Source organism: Numenius arquata, chromosome 12 (genome assembly GCF_964106895.1).
Source record: "Numenius arquata chromosome 12, bNumArq3.hap1.1, whole genome shotgun sequence".
Classification (NCBI taxonomy): domain Eukaryota; kingdom Metazoa; phylum Chordata; class Aves; order Charadriiformes; family Scolopacidae; genus Numenius; species Numenius arquata.
The window spans coordinates 44270033-44283670 of NC_133587.1; the positions used below are offsets into that span (position 1 = coordinate 44270033).

Here is a 13638-nt window from a genome sequence, read left to right on the forward strand (position 1 = left end):
CAGTCGACAGGCGTCACCGAGGAGGCTGACATCAGGTTGTGTCACCTTTCTGGCATGGTGATAGCCACAGTCAGGCTTTGTCCGGCTCATCCCACAGCAAATGGGTGTAAAAGCAGCAAATCTAACCCTTGTCCCCCCTCCCTTGCTCTCCAACAGTGCCCAATCACAGCTCAGAGTGGGGTGGTTTTGTTTTGGTAGCCCCAAAATGCCTGTGAGGTGGGAATCCTGAGTGCCACAGGGCACAGAGAGCCACCTGGGTGCTGCTGGTGGCTAACTTGCCGTGGATTTAGGCTTCTCTGGTAGAAGACACCCATTCTCCAGGAGCGGTGCCATGGGGGGGCTGGAAGGGTGCACTCGCCCCCCCTCTGAGTTGCCATCCTCTTCCCACAGGTGCGCTGCACTCCATGCTTGGCGCCATGGACAAGAGAGTCTCTGAGGAGGTAATGATCCCTCAGCGCCTTTTTTCTTTCCTGTGGTCAACAACCACAAGCCAGTAGCCCCGAGGACTTCTCCTCCGTAACCTGGGTGGTCACAGGTGTCTCTGGATGTCTGCTGTGACCCAGTGTTGCTGGAGAGCGTTATGAGGAGTCACCTCCTTGTGGTCGTGTCCCTCCTTGTCCCCGTCGTTGCCGTCCTTGCTCCAGAGAGGCTCTGCCTGTTTGGTGGCTGGGTTGATCTTCCACCCTCTGCACATAGGGCTAGGAGGGGAGAGGTCTGACACAGTTTGGGGTTTGTCATGGTCAGGAGAAGCCACCCAGCTGTCTAGAGCCCCAGAGACTCACTCCAGGCTTGTGGTGGCTGCTTTTTAGGGTCTCAGAGGAGGCGTAGAATCATAGAGTGGGTTGGAAGGGACCTTTAAAGGCCATTTAGTCCCACCCCCTGCCATGGGCAGGGACATCTTCAACTAGATTAGGTTGCTCCAAGCCCCCTCCAACCTGGCCTGGAATGTTTCCAGGGATGGGGCATCTCCCACCTCTCTGGGCAACCTGGGCCAGGCTCTCACCACCCTCACAGCAAAGAAGTTCTTCCCCACATCTCAGCTCAATCTCTTTTTTGGTTTAAAACCGTTTCCCCTCGTCCTATGGCTCCCCTCCCTGATCCAGAGTCCCTCCCCAGCTTTCCTGGAGCCCCTTTAGGGACTGGAAGGGGCTCGAAGGTCTCCCCGGAGCCTTCTCTTCTCCAGGCTGAACCCCCCAACTCTCTCAGCCTGTCCTCACAGCAGAGGGGCTCCAGCCCTCCCAGCATTTTTGTGGCACAAGCAGCATGGGGAACACCTAACCCCCTCTGAACTGGGGTTTATCACCCTAAATCCCCCGTGTGAAAGGAGGGTGCTGTTTCTCCGGTCTGGCCGAGTCTCCACAAATTCCTTTTGTCTGGCCACGTGTGCCCATGGACATGGGCTGGCCCAACACGACGTTCTCCCATCCTCTCAGGGCATGAAGGTTTCCTGCACCCATTTCCAGTGCGCCGCCGGGGCCTTTACCTACCTGCGGGATCACTTCCCCCACTCCTACAGCGTCGACATGAGCCACCAGATCCTAAACCTCAACATCAACCTCATGCTGGTAGGAACTGGGTTCTCCCTCCGCCGGGGCACTGGTCACACTGGGATGGCTCCTTGTGTGCCTCAGGGGAAGCTGCTTTTCCCGAGGTGTAGGGAAAACCAACTGTTCCCCTCTTGTCTTCGGCAGGGCCAGGCGCAGGAGTGTCTCCTGGAGAAGTCCATGCTGGACAACAGGAAGAGTTTCCTCGTGGCCCGGATCAGCGCCCAGGTGAGCTCCTGGACCATCTCCGCTGCACTCAACGTTGTCCCCTTCTGCCTTGCTGTCCCCAGCACAGCCCTCTTCCTCCTGCACGGAGCGGCACGTGGGATCGGGACCTCAGGGAAGGTGTCCTGGATCCTGCGCAGTGTCAGTGTGATGAAACAGTGTTATGGGGTGCTGCTGTCACCCGGGGCTGTGAGCACAGCCAGCAGCTCCTCAAAGGAGAGTGTGAGATACTGTAGAGGGACGGGGATGCCGTCTGGAGGGACCTGGACAGGCTGGAGAGGTGCCCCCGTGTGAACCTCATGAGGTTCAACAAGGCCAAGTGCACCTGGGTCGGTGCAATCCCAAGCACAAATCCAGGCTGGGTGGAGAATGGATGGAGAGCAGCCCTGAGGAGAAGGACTTGGGGATGCTGGGGGCGCAAAAAGCTGGCCATGAGCTGGCAAAGTGCGTTGGCAGCCAAGAAAGCCCCCCACACCCTGGGCTGCATCCCCAGCAGCGTGGCCACCAGGGCTAGGGGGGGGGATTCTGCCCCTCTGCTCCGCTCTGGGGAGACACCCCTTCCCCCAGTGCTGCCTCCAGCTCTGGGGCCACCAACATCAGAAGGACATGGAGCTGTTGGAGCAGGGCCAGAGGAGGCCACGGAGATGCTGGGAGGGCTGGAGCCCCTCTGCTGTGAGGACAGGCTGAGAGAGTTGGGGGGGGTTCAGCCTGGAGAAGAGAAGGCTCCGGGGAGACCTTGGAGCCCCTTCCAGTCCCTCAAGGGGCTCCAGGAAAGCTGGGATCCCTCTGGATCAGGGAAGGGAGCCATAGGAGGAGGGGGAAGGGTTTGACACTGAAAGAGGGGAGATTGAGCTGAGATCTGGGGAAGAACTTCTTTGCTGTGAGGGTGGTGAGAGCCTGGCCCAGGTTGCCCAGAGAAGCTGTGGCTGCCCCATCCCTGGAGGGGTTCAAGGCCAGGTTGGAGGGGGCTTTGAGCAACCTGCTCTGGTGGGAGGTGTCCCTGCCCAGGGCAGGGGGTGGCACTGGATGGGCTTTAAGATCCCTTCCAACCTGAACCATTCTGTGGTTTCTCGGGGTGTTCCAAACCCCTGTCCCTCTCTCCGTAGGTGGTGGATTACTACAAAGAGGCCTGTCGGGCACTGGAAAACTCGGAGACGGCCTCGCTGCTGGGAAAGATCCAGAAGGACTGGAAGAAGCTGGTTCAAATGAAAATCTACTATTTTGCTGCTGTGGCCCATGTAAGTGGGGAAACCAACTTGGGGGGGCTGCTTGGCTGCACTGGGGGGACCTGCCCTTTGCTCCCACCCCGGTTTGGGCTGCTCCCACCCACTGCTCACCACAACGTGACGCACAAAGGGGCTTTGGCTGCTCCGTGGAGGTTTTCTTGCCCGTTTCCAAGATCACCCTGGGGTTCAGGAGTTCTGACACCCCCTGATGCGTCTTTTCTTGCAGCTGCACATGGGAAAACAGGCTGAGGAGCAGCAGAAGTTTGGGGAAAGGGTAAGCAAGAGCCGTGTCATCCCATCCTTCAGCCCTGGGGACATGAGTGTGTCACCAAGGACGTCCTGCCTCCTGTCACCAAGGACGTCCTGCCTCCTTGCAAAGCGTTTGTGGGTGCTCTCGGAAAGCCCCTCGGGGACTGGTGATGGTGTTGCCGTGCAAAGCAGGGGCACCTTCTTCTGGTCTCTCACCCCAGTTCCCTGACTCTCACCCCAATTCCCGGTCTCTCTGCAGGTCATCTACTTCCAGAGCGCTCTGGATAAACTCAATGAAGCCATCAAGCTGGCCAAGGTGCGTTCCTGCTCCTTCTGGTCACGATAATTGGCTTTTTCAATGAATTGTGCTCAGGCCTAGTGGGATGCCAGTCTGAGAAGATGACAACTGGTGTCAGTTTAGAAGTTTTTTCCTTGTTGAGTAGGTTGGCAAACCTCTGGTGGCTTCCCAAACCATCACTTTGCTTCCCTTCTGGGACATCCAGCCCAGCCCAAGGCTCTGGGATCTCCTGGCAGCTTGATCTACCAGGGCTTCAGGGGAAAGCCAGCTGCTGCTGGCTTCTGGGCATGCTTGGGCTGTGGGCATGGCACGCAGGGCTGTGGTGGGCCACCATGGCAACAATACCTGTTCCCTGCCTGTGCCAACTCCCTCTTGTTTCTTCAGGGCCAGCCAGAAACCGTCCAGGAAGCCCTGAGATTCACCATGGATGTGATCGGTGGCAAGTGAGTCTCTGCACAGGGCACCCCTGGAGGTGACCGTCCTGCTTCTCTGGGGAGGGTCACAAAGGCCTTGGTGGCTGGAGCAGCCCAGGGGGCTGTCCCCAGTGTCCCCCGAGGTTCAGAGCCGAGCACCTCGTGCTGCCTGAAGGCTCTCAGGAGGTTGCTCTTCGTTCATTCTCCCTGAAGTGAATCCAAGAGATCCAGGGCCCGACCCCACCGGGAGTGAGCTCAGGGAGCCAGGGGTGCCGTCTGCTCCTCCCCGACGCGGCGTCACTTGTCATTCCTAGGTATAACTCGGCCAAAAAGGACAATGACTTCATCTACCACGAAGCTGTGCCTGCGCTGGACACCCTGCAGTCCGTCAAAGGTGAGGGTGGGCAGTGTCTTCTCCTGCCAGCTGATGTGAGAGGGACACACAGTGACACACGGGGCTCTGGGGCTGGTGGGGCTTCGTGCCATGATCTGGGATCTGCCAGGAATGAAGGTGTCAAGCGGGAGGATCCGTCTTGGGAATAATCAAGGTTTCTCTGGAGGTTTCAGGTGTGTGTTGTATCTTTGACTCCCCCCAGGTGCCCCGTTGGTGAAAGCCCTCCCTGTCAACCCCACGGATCCGGCTGTCACCGGCCCTGATATCTTTGCCAAACTGGTGCCCATGGCTGCCCACGAGGCCTCGTCCCTCTACAGGTGTGTCCTGAGCTGCGGTGGGTGGGCACGGAGCTTGGGGACACACATCTCCAGCCCCAAGCTCAACGAGGTCCCCTCAGGCTGAAGGGACCTGGTGGGGACCCAACCGGCCCCAGATTTCCTTGGGGAACCACCAAACATCCCCGAGTTGTCCTTGTGTGTGGCTCCTGTCCCCGTGTCTTGGCTGGAGCTGGTCCCAAAGGGACAGATGAAGCTCCAGCTGATTCCCACGGGGCTCGGAGCGCTTGGGATTTATGGTGGAGGTTTCCCTGCTCCTGACGTGGCACTAAAGGACTACTTTTTTTTCTCCTCCATCGCAGCGAGGAAAAGGCCAAACTTCTGAGGGATGTGATGGCGAAGATCGAAGCCAAGAACGAAGTGCTGGAGTACGTGTGAGCCCCACCTGAACGGGGACCCCGCCAGTTCCTCCCCGGAATTGGCAGCTGTGGGGTGTCCCGATTGTCCCCTCGCTGGGTTTCCCACCCCGGGCCCGACAGGGACACAGACATCTCCTGAGCACCATCAAATCCCGGTTTGCCCAGCTCTGGAGCGCACCTCATCCCCCAGCGGGTTCCAGTCCCAGCCACCGGTCCCCAAATTCACCCTGCTCAGGCCACGGGGGGGCGATACCTCTGAGCTGGCCATGATTTGGGATGGGGGGGGACCCACAGGGAGGTAGGGGGGGCTCTACCACCGCTCAGGGGCTTGTTCTCTCCCGCCTGTAGCCAGTTCATGGACTCCATGCAGCTGGACCCCGAGACCGTGGACAACCTGGACATGTACAACCACATCCCCCCCATCCTGATGGAGAAATGCGCCGCCCTCAGCGTGCGCCCCGACACCGTCAAGAACCTGGTCCAGTCCATGCAGGGTGAGGGACACTGGGACATACTGGGGGAGGGACTGGGGACGTCTGGGCTGGCCCTGGGGGCAGGCACGATGGCGTTGGGAATTGTTGATTCTTTTCCGATACAATTTCCTGAATCCCAAAGCATTTTTTCCTGTTGGCCGGTGGTGGGGGGTGCCACATGCTTGCAGTCACCCTGTCACCTCACTGGTGGCTGTGGTCACCCTGTCCCTTGCCCGTGGGCTACCTGGAGCCCACTGTGGGCACCTCCCCAGCGCAAACAAGCCCTGAACCCGGCCCCTGGGTGCTTGGGTTGTCGTGTCCTTCCCTCCTCTGGTCACCCACAGCCAGATTTATTCCTCAGGCTGCTCTGCTTGGGGCAGTTGGGGGCCGGGAGAGCTTGGAGCTCATAGCCAGGAGTCCCCAGAAGTGGTGACTTGGTGCCAGCCTCTGTGTCTCTCCTACACAGTGCTCTCTGGGGTCTTCACCGACGTGGAGGCTTCCCTGAAGGAGATCCGAGACCTGCTGGAGGAGGACGAAGCTCAGGAGCGGAAGCTTCAGGAGCTGCTTGGGAAGGTCCCGCCACCTCAAGGGTCTCCCCCGTCATCATCGTCATTGTCCCCAGGGCTGGCCGAGGTCAGCAAGGAGTGTTCCAAGTACATGGAGGTGCACGAAAAGGCCAGTTTCACCAACACTGAGCTCCACAAAGCCATGAACCTCCACATTGGTAACCTCCGCCTCCTCAGTGGGCCACTGGAGGAGGTCCGGGCTGCGCTGCCTTCGCCCACCTTGACCGAAGGTGAGTGGTGCTGCATCCCCGGGGGGGATGGCCCAGCTTGGAGGGGTCTGATGTGACCACTCATCCCTCCCTGTCCCCTAAGACGACAAGCAGGTGCTGCAGAACCTCAAGCGAATCCTGGCCAAGGTGCAGGAGATGAGGGACCAGCGCATGTCCCTGGAGCAGCAGCTGCGGGAGATGATCCAGAAGGACGATATCACCACCTCCCTGGTCACCACTGACCGCTCCGAGATGAAGGTGGGCACCAGCCAGTGTTTGGGGGGTCCTTTCGCATGTCACATGTCCACATCAGGGCTGCAGCAAGAGCTTTGCCACCTCCCAACCTACCCCTGAGCCTGCCTGTCCTCCTGCGGCTCCTCAGATCCTCCCTTCTCTCCCAGAAACTCTTTGAGGAGCAGCTGAAGAAGTACGACCAGATCAAGGTCTACCTGGAGCAGAACCTGGCCGCCCAGGAGAATGTCCTGAAGGCCCTGACGGATGCCAACGTCAAATATGCAGCTGTGCGCAAGGCCCTGGCCGAGGTGGAGCACAAGTGAGTGATGTGTGGGGCTGACTGGGGTCAGGGCATGGGGCAGAGTGTTCCTCAGTGGGGTTTGGGTGCCCTGGTGGGGTCTGGGTGTCACCCCAGGGAGAGGTGTGGGGTCACTGCTGGCTTCTCTAGTCACGCCCAACTGTTTGGAGGCCACTGGTGGCTTTGTCCTGCTCCCGGTGGCCGTCCTAGGTGGGTTCTGGTGGGTTCCCTAGGTTCCAGGAGCTTTGGCCTGGTGTTACGTCCCCACTCAAGCCCCTTTGTCCAATGTCCCCAGGTGGAACACAACCGTTCAGACCTTGGTGGCCTCCTATGAAGCCTACGAGGACCTGATGAAGAAATCGCAGGAGGGGAAGGACTTCTACACGGACCTGGAGGGAAAAGCCACCAAACTGTTGGAGAAGGCCCGGGCCGCCTGCCAAGCCGCCGAGGCCAACAGGCAGCAGATCCTGGAGAAGTAGGTGGTGGCCGTGTCCTCTTGCGGAGATGGTGGGGGGTGTCCCTGATGTGACGCCCTCCCCCGGGGAGGTGGGCAGCACCTTTTTGGGTGCTTTGGGTTGCGTCTCGAGGCTTTGGCTTCGGTGGGGTGGCCCCAGGGGAGGTGAGGTGGCCCCACAGGAGGTGGAGAGCCCCACGGGAGGTGGGGAGCCCCCCCCCCCCCTGCTGAGCCCCCGCTGCACCCCCACCCCCCCCCCGGCAGGGAGATGAAGAAGCAGCCGCCTCCTCGGCCCACGGCCCCCAAACCTGCCCTGCAGAAGAAGCCGCCGGAGCTGGAAGCCACCGGGCTGGACGCCGGCGACCTCCCGCTGCCGCTGGGCTCCCTGGTGCTGCCGGAGCTACCGGAGCTGCCGGAGGAGCTGCGGAGCCTCCCCCCCGATGTGCTGGCCGGTCACCTGGCCCGCTTGCCCCCCAACTCACTGGCTGCCCTGGCTACCGGACTGCGGGGCCCCGAGCCCTTCTTGCCGGCGGCCAGGATGGCCAGTGCCCCCCTGCAGCCCTTAGCCCCCACCCGATTCCCGGGGCCCCCTCCCGTCCCCGGGCACTACTGTATGCCGGCGGCACCGGGACCCTTTCCCCCTGGCGGGGGGGCCCCGGGGCAGCTCCTGCAGCCCTCTGCCCCGCAACCAGCCAGGCCCCCCCAAAGCTCAGCCCCGGCCGTTGCCCCCCACCTCTTCGCGGCCCCCCCACTGATGCGAGCCCTGGTGCAGCCCGGCTTCATGGGCCCCCAGGTTCTGCCCCCACGCTCGTCCCCCCAGCACGGCCCCGGCTCCGCTCCCGCTGCCTCCTACGGCCTGGGCCAGCCGGGGGGGGCCGGGCCCGGCCCCCTGCCGCCCCCCACCATGGGGCCAGCACCCGTGGGTGGCCCCGAGCTGCCCCCGGGTGCCCGGCCGGCCACCACCACGGTGGATAGCATCCAGGCCCCCATCTCCAGCTGCACCGCTCCCTCACGACCCCCAGGCCCTTTCCTGCCCCCGCAGCGCCCAGGGGGGGCCCCTGCCCCCTTTCCCTATGCTCAGGGGGGGCTGCAGCCCTTCGGGCAGCCGGCTCAGCCCCCGTTTCCCCCCGGGCAGCACCCCCACACCTTCGCCCCCACCATGGAGATGCCGGCTCGGCCCCAGGGACCCCAACAGTTCCCCCCGGCCCCCTCCTTTCTGCCCCCAGGGAGACCCCAGGTCCCACTGCCCTTCCAGCCCCCCGCCCGGCCCCCTCTGCCCCCCACCCAGCCCCAGTTTGCCCAGCAGCCCTTTGCTGGCCCTGGGGGGCAGCCTCCCCTGCCCCCCCAGCTCTACCAGCTCCCGGGGCAGGATAAGCTGCCCCCACAGGGGCTCGCCCCCCCCACGGGGGCCCTGCCCTTCCCCAGGCCCCCCAGCCAGAGCGGCCGCCCCCTGCACGCTGCTTTGGGGGGGCTGCAGCCGGTGCCCGCCAGCTCCCCCGCTCTGCCCTTCTGCCCTAACTCGGCCGCCCCCAGCAGCCAGATGCCCCCCGGCACCATGGCCCTGGGCCCCCCCCAGCCCACCCCCGCCAGTCAGGCCGGCCCCCACCACGTCCCCCCCTCTCCCAGCCCCGGCCTGAGCCAGATGCCGGGCACTGTGGTGGTCCAGGGCCCCCTCGTCCCTTCCCCGGCCCCCTCCCCGCAGCCGGCTTTGCCCATGCAGCCCCCGCCGCTGGTGCCGGGGCCGCAGAGACCCCCCCCTTCCCTGACGCCGGGCACGGCCCCGCTGCCCCCCCAGGGCCCCGGGGAGGTCCCCTTCCAGCGGCAGAGCTCCTCCACCGATGACCTGCTGTCCTCCAGCCCCGAGAGCCAGCACGGGGGCTCCAAGGCGGCGGTGGGGCAGCCCCTGCTGCAACCCACCAAGGCGGACGCCAAGGAGGGGCAGAAGCCCAAGGCCGTGCAGCTGATCGAGAACGATCCCTACGAGAAGCCGGAGCGCGTCCTGCGGCTGCTGGCGGAGCTGGAGCGCTTCCGCGGGCTGGTGGAACGGCTGGAACGGCCGGGACCCGGCGGTGGCACCGAGCTGGACGCCCTCTGGAAGGAGCTGCAGGACGCCCAGGAACGGGACGCCCGGCAGCTCTCCATCGCCATCGCCCGCTGCTACTCCATGAAGAACCGGCACCAGGACATCATGCCCTACGACAGGAACCGGGTGGTCCTGCGCTCGGGCAAGGACGACTACATCAACGCCAGCCGGGTGGAGGACCTCTCGCCCTACTGCCCCACCATCATCGCCACCCAGGCGCCCCTGCTGGGCACCGCCGCCGACTTCTGGCTGATGATCTACGAGCAGAAGGTCTCCGTCATCGTCATGCTGGTGTCGGAGCAGGAGCTGGACAAGGTAGACCCTTCCCTGGTGGAGCTGGGTGGGGTGGGACTCGCCGTGGCCACCAGGGATGGGACAGTGGCATCCCTCGGCCTCACCTCGTGTGCTGGTGTCACCGTGTGCCATCTCTGGGGTCCTGGGAGAGGTGGTGGAGCTGGGTGGGGTTTGGTGTGGCCACCAGGGATGGGATGGTGGCATCCCTCGGCTTCTCCTCGTGTGCTGCTGACACCAGGTGGTATCTCCAGCCCCCGATGGGGACCAGGGAGGGACAGGAGCATCCCAGGGAGAGGTGGTGGAGCTGGGTGGGACTCGCTGTGGCCAGCAGGGATGAGATGGTGGCAGTAGCCTCTCTTCATGTGCTGGTGTCACCGTGCGGCATCTCCAGGGTCCCAGGGGGAAGTGGTGGCCCTGGGTGGGGTGTCCCAGCTCCTGACGGCGTGTCCCCCTTCCTTCCCCGCAGCAGAAGGTGCTGCGGTACTTCCCCCCGGAGCGGGGCCAGCCCATGGTGCAGGGACCCATCACCCTGGTCCTCACCAGCCTGAAGGTGACCCCCACCCACGTGGAGAGGATGATCACGCTGCAGTACCGCGACCAGAGCCTCAAGCGCACTGTCGTCCACCTCCAGTTCACCTCCTGGCCCGAGCTGTAGGACACTGGGGGGAACTGGGAGGCTACTGGGTGTGGGGGGAGTTGGTGGTGGGGGGGGAACTGGGAGGCTACTGGGTGTGGGGGGAGTTGGTGGTGGGGGGGGAACTGGGAGGCTACTGGGTGTGGGGGGAGTTGGTGGTGGGGGGGGAACTGGGAGGCTACTGGGTGTGGGGGGAGTTGGTGGTGGGGGGGGAACTGGGAGGCTACTGGGTGTGGGGGGAGTTGGTGGTGAGGGTCCAGCTGGCATCCCATGGGACTGTTCCTCCTCTGTTGGGCGGGGGGAACCTCAGCCTTGGCGTGGGGAGGGTCTCATCCCTCCTGGGAGGGTGGTGAGACCAGGACCTCTGCCCCCAACAAGTGTCCCCCTCCCCAAATGAGTGTCCCCCCTCCCCTAAAATGAGTGTCTCCCCCCCTAAAATGAGTGTGTGTGTGTGTGTGTGTGTGTCCCGCAGGGGCCTGCCCGACAGCAAGGGGAGCCTCCTGCGCTTCATCCAGGAGGTTCACGGCCACTACCTGCACCAGCGCCCGCTCCACACCCCCGTGGTGGTGCACTGCAGGTGAGCAGGGCTTGGGGAGGGGTCTCCTGGGGGTGGGGGAGGGGGAGGTGGGTGGTTGGGGGCTATGGGGTACCCCCCCGCCCCGGCCTCTCACTGTGTTGTTTTTTTTTTTTGGGGGGGGTGTGTGGGGGGGTTGATCTCTCCGCAGCTCCGGGGTGGGCCGCACCGGGGCCTTCTGCCTGCTCTACGCGGCCATGCAGGAGGTGGAGGCCGGTAACGGCATCCCTGACCCGGCCCCGCTGGTGAAGCGGATGCGGCAGCAGCGCAAGCACATGCTGCAGGAGAAGGTAGTTGGTGGGGGGGGGGGGGGATGACACCTGGGGAGGGAACTGGAGTTCCCCCCCCCTGGGGCTTTTGGGGGTGGCCACGGCCTATCGGGGGGCTCACCCTGCCCTCCTCTTTCTCCTCCCTGCAGCTCCACCTCAAGTTCTGCTACGAGGCCGTCCTGCTGCACGCCGAGCAGGTCCTGCACCGCCACGGCGTGGGTGCCCCCGCTGTCCCCAAGGCCACCAACAGTGCCTCCCCCAAGGTGGGTAAGGTCTTAGGGGAGAGGGAGGGGGCCATAGGGGGTGTGCACCACCCATGGGGCTCACGATGTGGGGGGGGCCGGGTGTCTCTCTCTCTCTCTCTCTCTCCCACAGCTCTACTTCCACCAGGACCCCCAGGATCTGGTCCTGGGTGGGGACATGCCCATCAGCTCCATCCAGGCCACCATCGCCAAGCTGAGCATCAAACCGGTGGGGGTCAGCGGGGAGCCCGATCCTGTCCCCCCGCCCGATGTCACCGAGGCGGAGGCGCTGCCCGATGGCGTGACGGATGGCGTGGGTCCCCCCGAGCCCTCCCCGCCGGGGCCGCCCCTCCCTGAGCCCCCCGCGCCCCCCGCCGAGCCTGAGAGCAGCAACCACCTGTCGGAGAGCCCCGAGCCCCCTGGGGGGCAGCCGGCGGCCCCCCCCGCCGCCACCGCCCCCTCCTCTTCCTCGCTGGAGCTCCTGGCCTCCCTGACACCCGAGGCCTTCACCCTGGACGCCTCCCTCAAGGGCAAGCAGCGGATGAACAAGCAGAACTTCCTGCAGCCGCAGACGGGCGAGGGGCTGCGGGGGCCCCGGCCCAGCGACGACCCCCTCAGCATGCTCGACCCCCTCTGGACACTCAACAAGGCGTGAGGTTGGGGGGGGTGGTGGTGGTGGGGATCCCCCCCCCTTCCCTGTGCCCCCACCAGACCCAGCACTACAGCCCGAATCCCCCCCCCCGCAGGTGCTGCTCTCCCCGGGTACCCCCTGTTTGGGAGGGGAGCACCCCCCACCTCCCCAGCCAGAGGTGGTTGGGGGATCCCAAGGGGGTAGGGGGCATTGTGGGGGGAGTGGGGGGGGGGGTTCTTGCGTTCCCCCCCCCGCTTTGTACAGGTGTAACGTTGGCGGTCGCCACGTTCTTTGACTCCAGTTAGAACTGATTTTTTTTTTCAGCTCTTTGCTACTAAAATAAAGAGAGTTTGATCTGCAGCTGGCGTGGGGGGGGGGGTGTCTCAGGCCCTGGGGGGGGGGGCGGAGGGGGGGGCCAGTGGCGCAGCCAGGCTCGGGTTAGTTCCGTTTAATGGCGGTGTCCTCGTACACGTTATAAAACACGATCCGGTACAAAAAGCGTCCCCTGTACAGTACAAAGCGTACAGCTGGGCTAAGGCCACCCGGGGCGGAGGGGGGGGGGACGATGACACTGGGGGGGGGGGGGGCGGGGGAGGGCTTCCCTGTGCCTCCCCAGGGAGTACCCCGGCCTCGAGTCCCTTGGGGGGGGACGGACACACATCTCCCCACCTGCCCCTACAATCACCAGGGTTCAATTAACAGATGTCATCGGCGTTTCCTTGAGGGAAGGGAGCGCTGGAGGAAGGGGTCGGCCCTGGGGGGAGACACCCCCAGCCCTCCCCTCTCCCCCCCCCCCTTGCCCCAAAGGGACCTTCTCCCCTTTTCCCGCAGGGAGGATGGGGGCTAGGGCTGCCCACCCCCCTCCCAACCTGAGAAAAGCCTCCTCTGGCCCCTCAGCGGGAAGAGGAAGAGGAGGATGAGGAGGAGGAAGGTGCTATTGCTGCAAAGGGAGCAGAGGAGGAGGAAGCTGGGGCGGGGGGGGGGGGGGGGGTGTCGGCCATGGTGGGTTGGTGGAGCCCCCGCGCTCTCCTGCCAGAATAAATAAATATATACAGCATATAAATAAATAGGGCAGGGACCGCCACGGCACGGAGCCCCCCCCCGGGCTGGGGCCCTGCCCGCGCTCTAAGGCACGCGGAGGCCGAAGCCCAGTGCCCCCTGGGGGGCTCAGCCCCGTCCCTCCCTGGGGACTCCGGCCTCCCCGAGGGCTGGTGACCCCCCGGCTGCTCCGGGGCTCGCTGCCGCGCTGGTCTCGGTGCCCCCAGGCGCGGGCAAGGCACCGACTCTCCTCCAGTGGCCGCTGCCATCGCTCTGTCACCCCAGGAAGCCACCGCCACCACGCGTTGTCCCCACCGCCTGCCCCATCCCCAGCAGGGTGCCAGAGTCCCGTCCCCACAGCCCCCGGGGGGACCATCCGGGGAGCCCCAGATGCCGAAAACGGGGGCGAAGAGGAAGGCTCGGGCCCTGCAGAGCATTGGGTGACAAAGAGTCCAGTTTAGGAGGAGGGGAGGTGACACAGGCAACGGAGCTGGTGTCCCCATCTCTTCACCCACCCCCTCGTCACGGGGAAGGGGTCCGGGGTGCCCCATTCCCACCTTCTTCGCTCAGCCCCTGGCTCCTCCTCCTCCTCCTCC

At 64.4% G+C, this 13638-nt stretch overlaps 1 protein-coding gene across 1 annotated transcript in view; it reads left to right on the top strand.

The window, feature by feature from the left end:
• The window catches only part of PTPN23 (protein tyrosine phosphatase non-receptor type 23), a 17600-nt gene extending 5237 nt beyond the window's left edge, over positions 1 to 12363 (top strand). Inside the window, exons 5-25 of the mRNA XM_074157654.1 lie at positions 391 to 440; positions 1434 to 1565; positions 1692 to 1772; positions 2876 to 3007; positions 3222 to 3269; positions 3504 to 3560; positions 3927 to 3985; positions 4270 to 4349; positions 4552 to 4666; positions 4987 to 5052; positions 5392 to 5537; positions 5983 to 6312; positions 6395 to 6549; positions 6693 to 6844; positions 7119 to 7298; positions 7542 to 9675; positions 10121 to 10305; positions 10761 to 10865; positions 11014 to 11152; positions 11281 to 11394; positions 11507 to 12363. Coding sequence (XP_074013755.1) covers positions 391 to 440; positions 1434 to 1565; positions 1692 to 1772; positions 2876 to 3007; positions 3222 to 3269; positions 3504 to 3560; positions 3927 to 3985; positions 4270 to 4349; positions 4552 to 4666; positions 4987 to 5052; positions 5392 to 5537; positions 5983 to 6312; positions 6395 to 6549; positions 6693 to 6844; positions 7119 to 7298; positions 7542 to 9675; positions 10121 to 10305; positions 10761 to 10865; positions 11014 to 11152; positions 11281 to 11394; positions 11507 to 12028 — 4982 coding nt within the window. The 3' untranslated portion in view covers positions 12029 to 12363. The remainder of the gene's footprint in view (positions 1 to 390; positions 441 to 1433; positions 1566 to 1691; positions 1773 to 2875; positions 3008 to 3221; positions 3270 to 3503; positions 3561 to 3926; positions 3986 to 4269; positions 4350 to 4551; positions 4667 to 4986; positions 5053 to 5391; positions 5538 to 5982; positions 6313 to 6394; positions 6550 to 6692; positions 6845 to 7118; positions 7299 to 7541; positions 9676 to 10120; positions 10306 to 10760; positions 10866 to 11013; positions 11153 to 11280; positions 11395 to 11506) is intronic.
• Positions 12364 to 13638: the final 1275 nt, after the last annotated feature.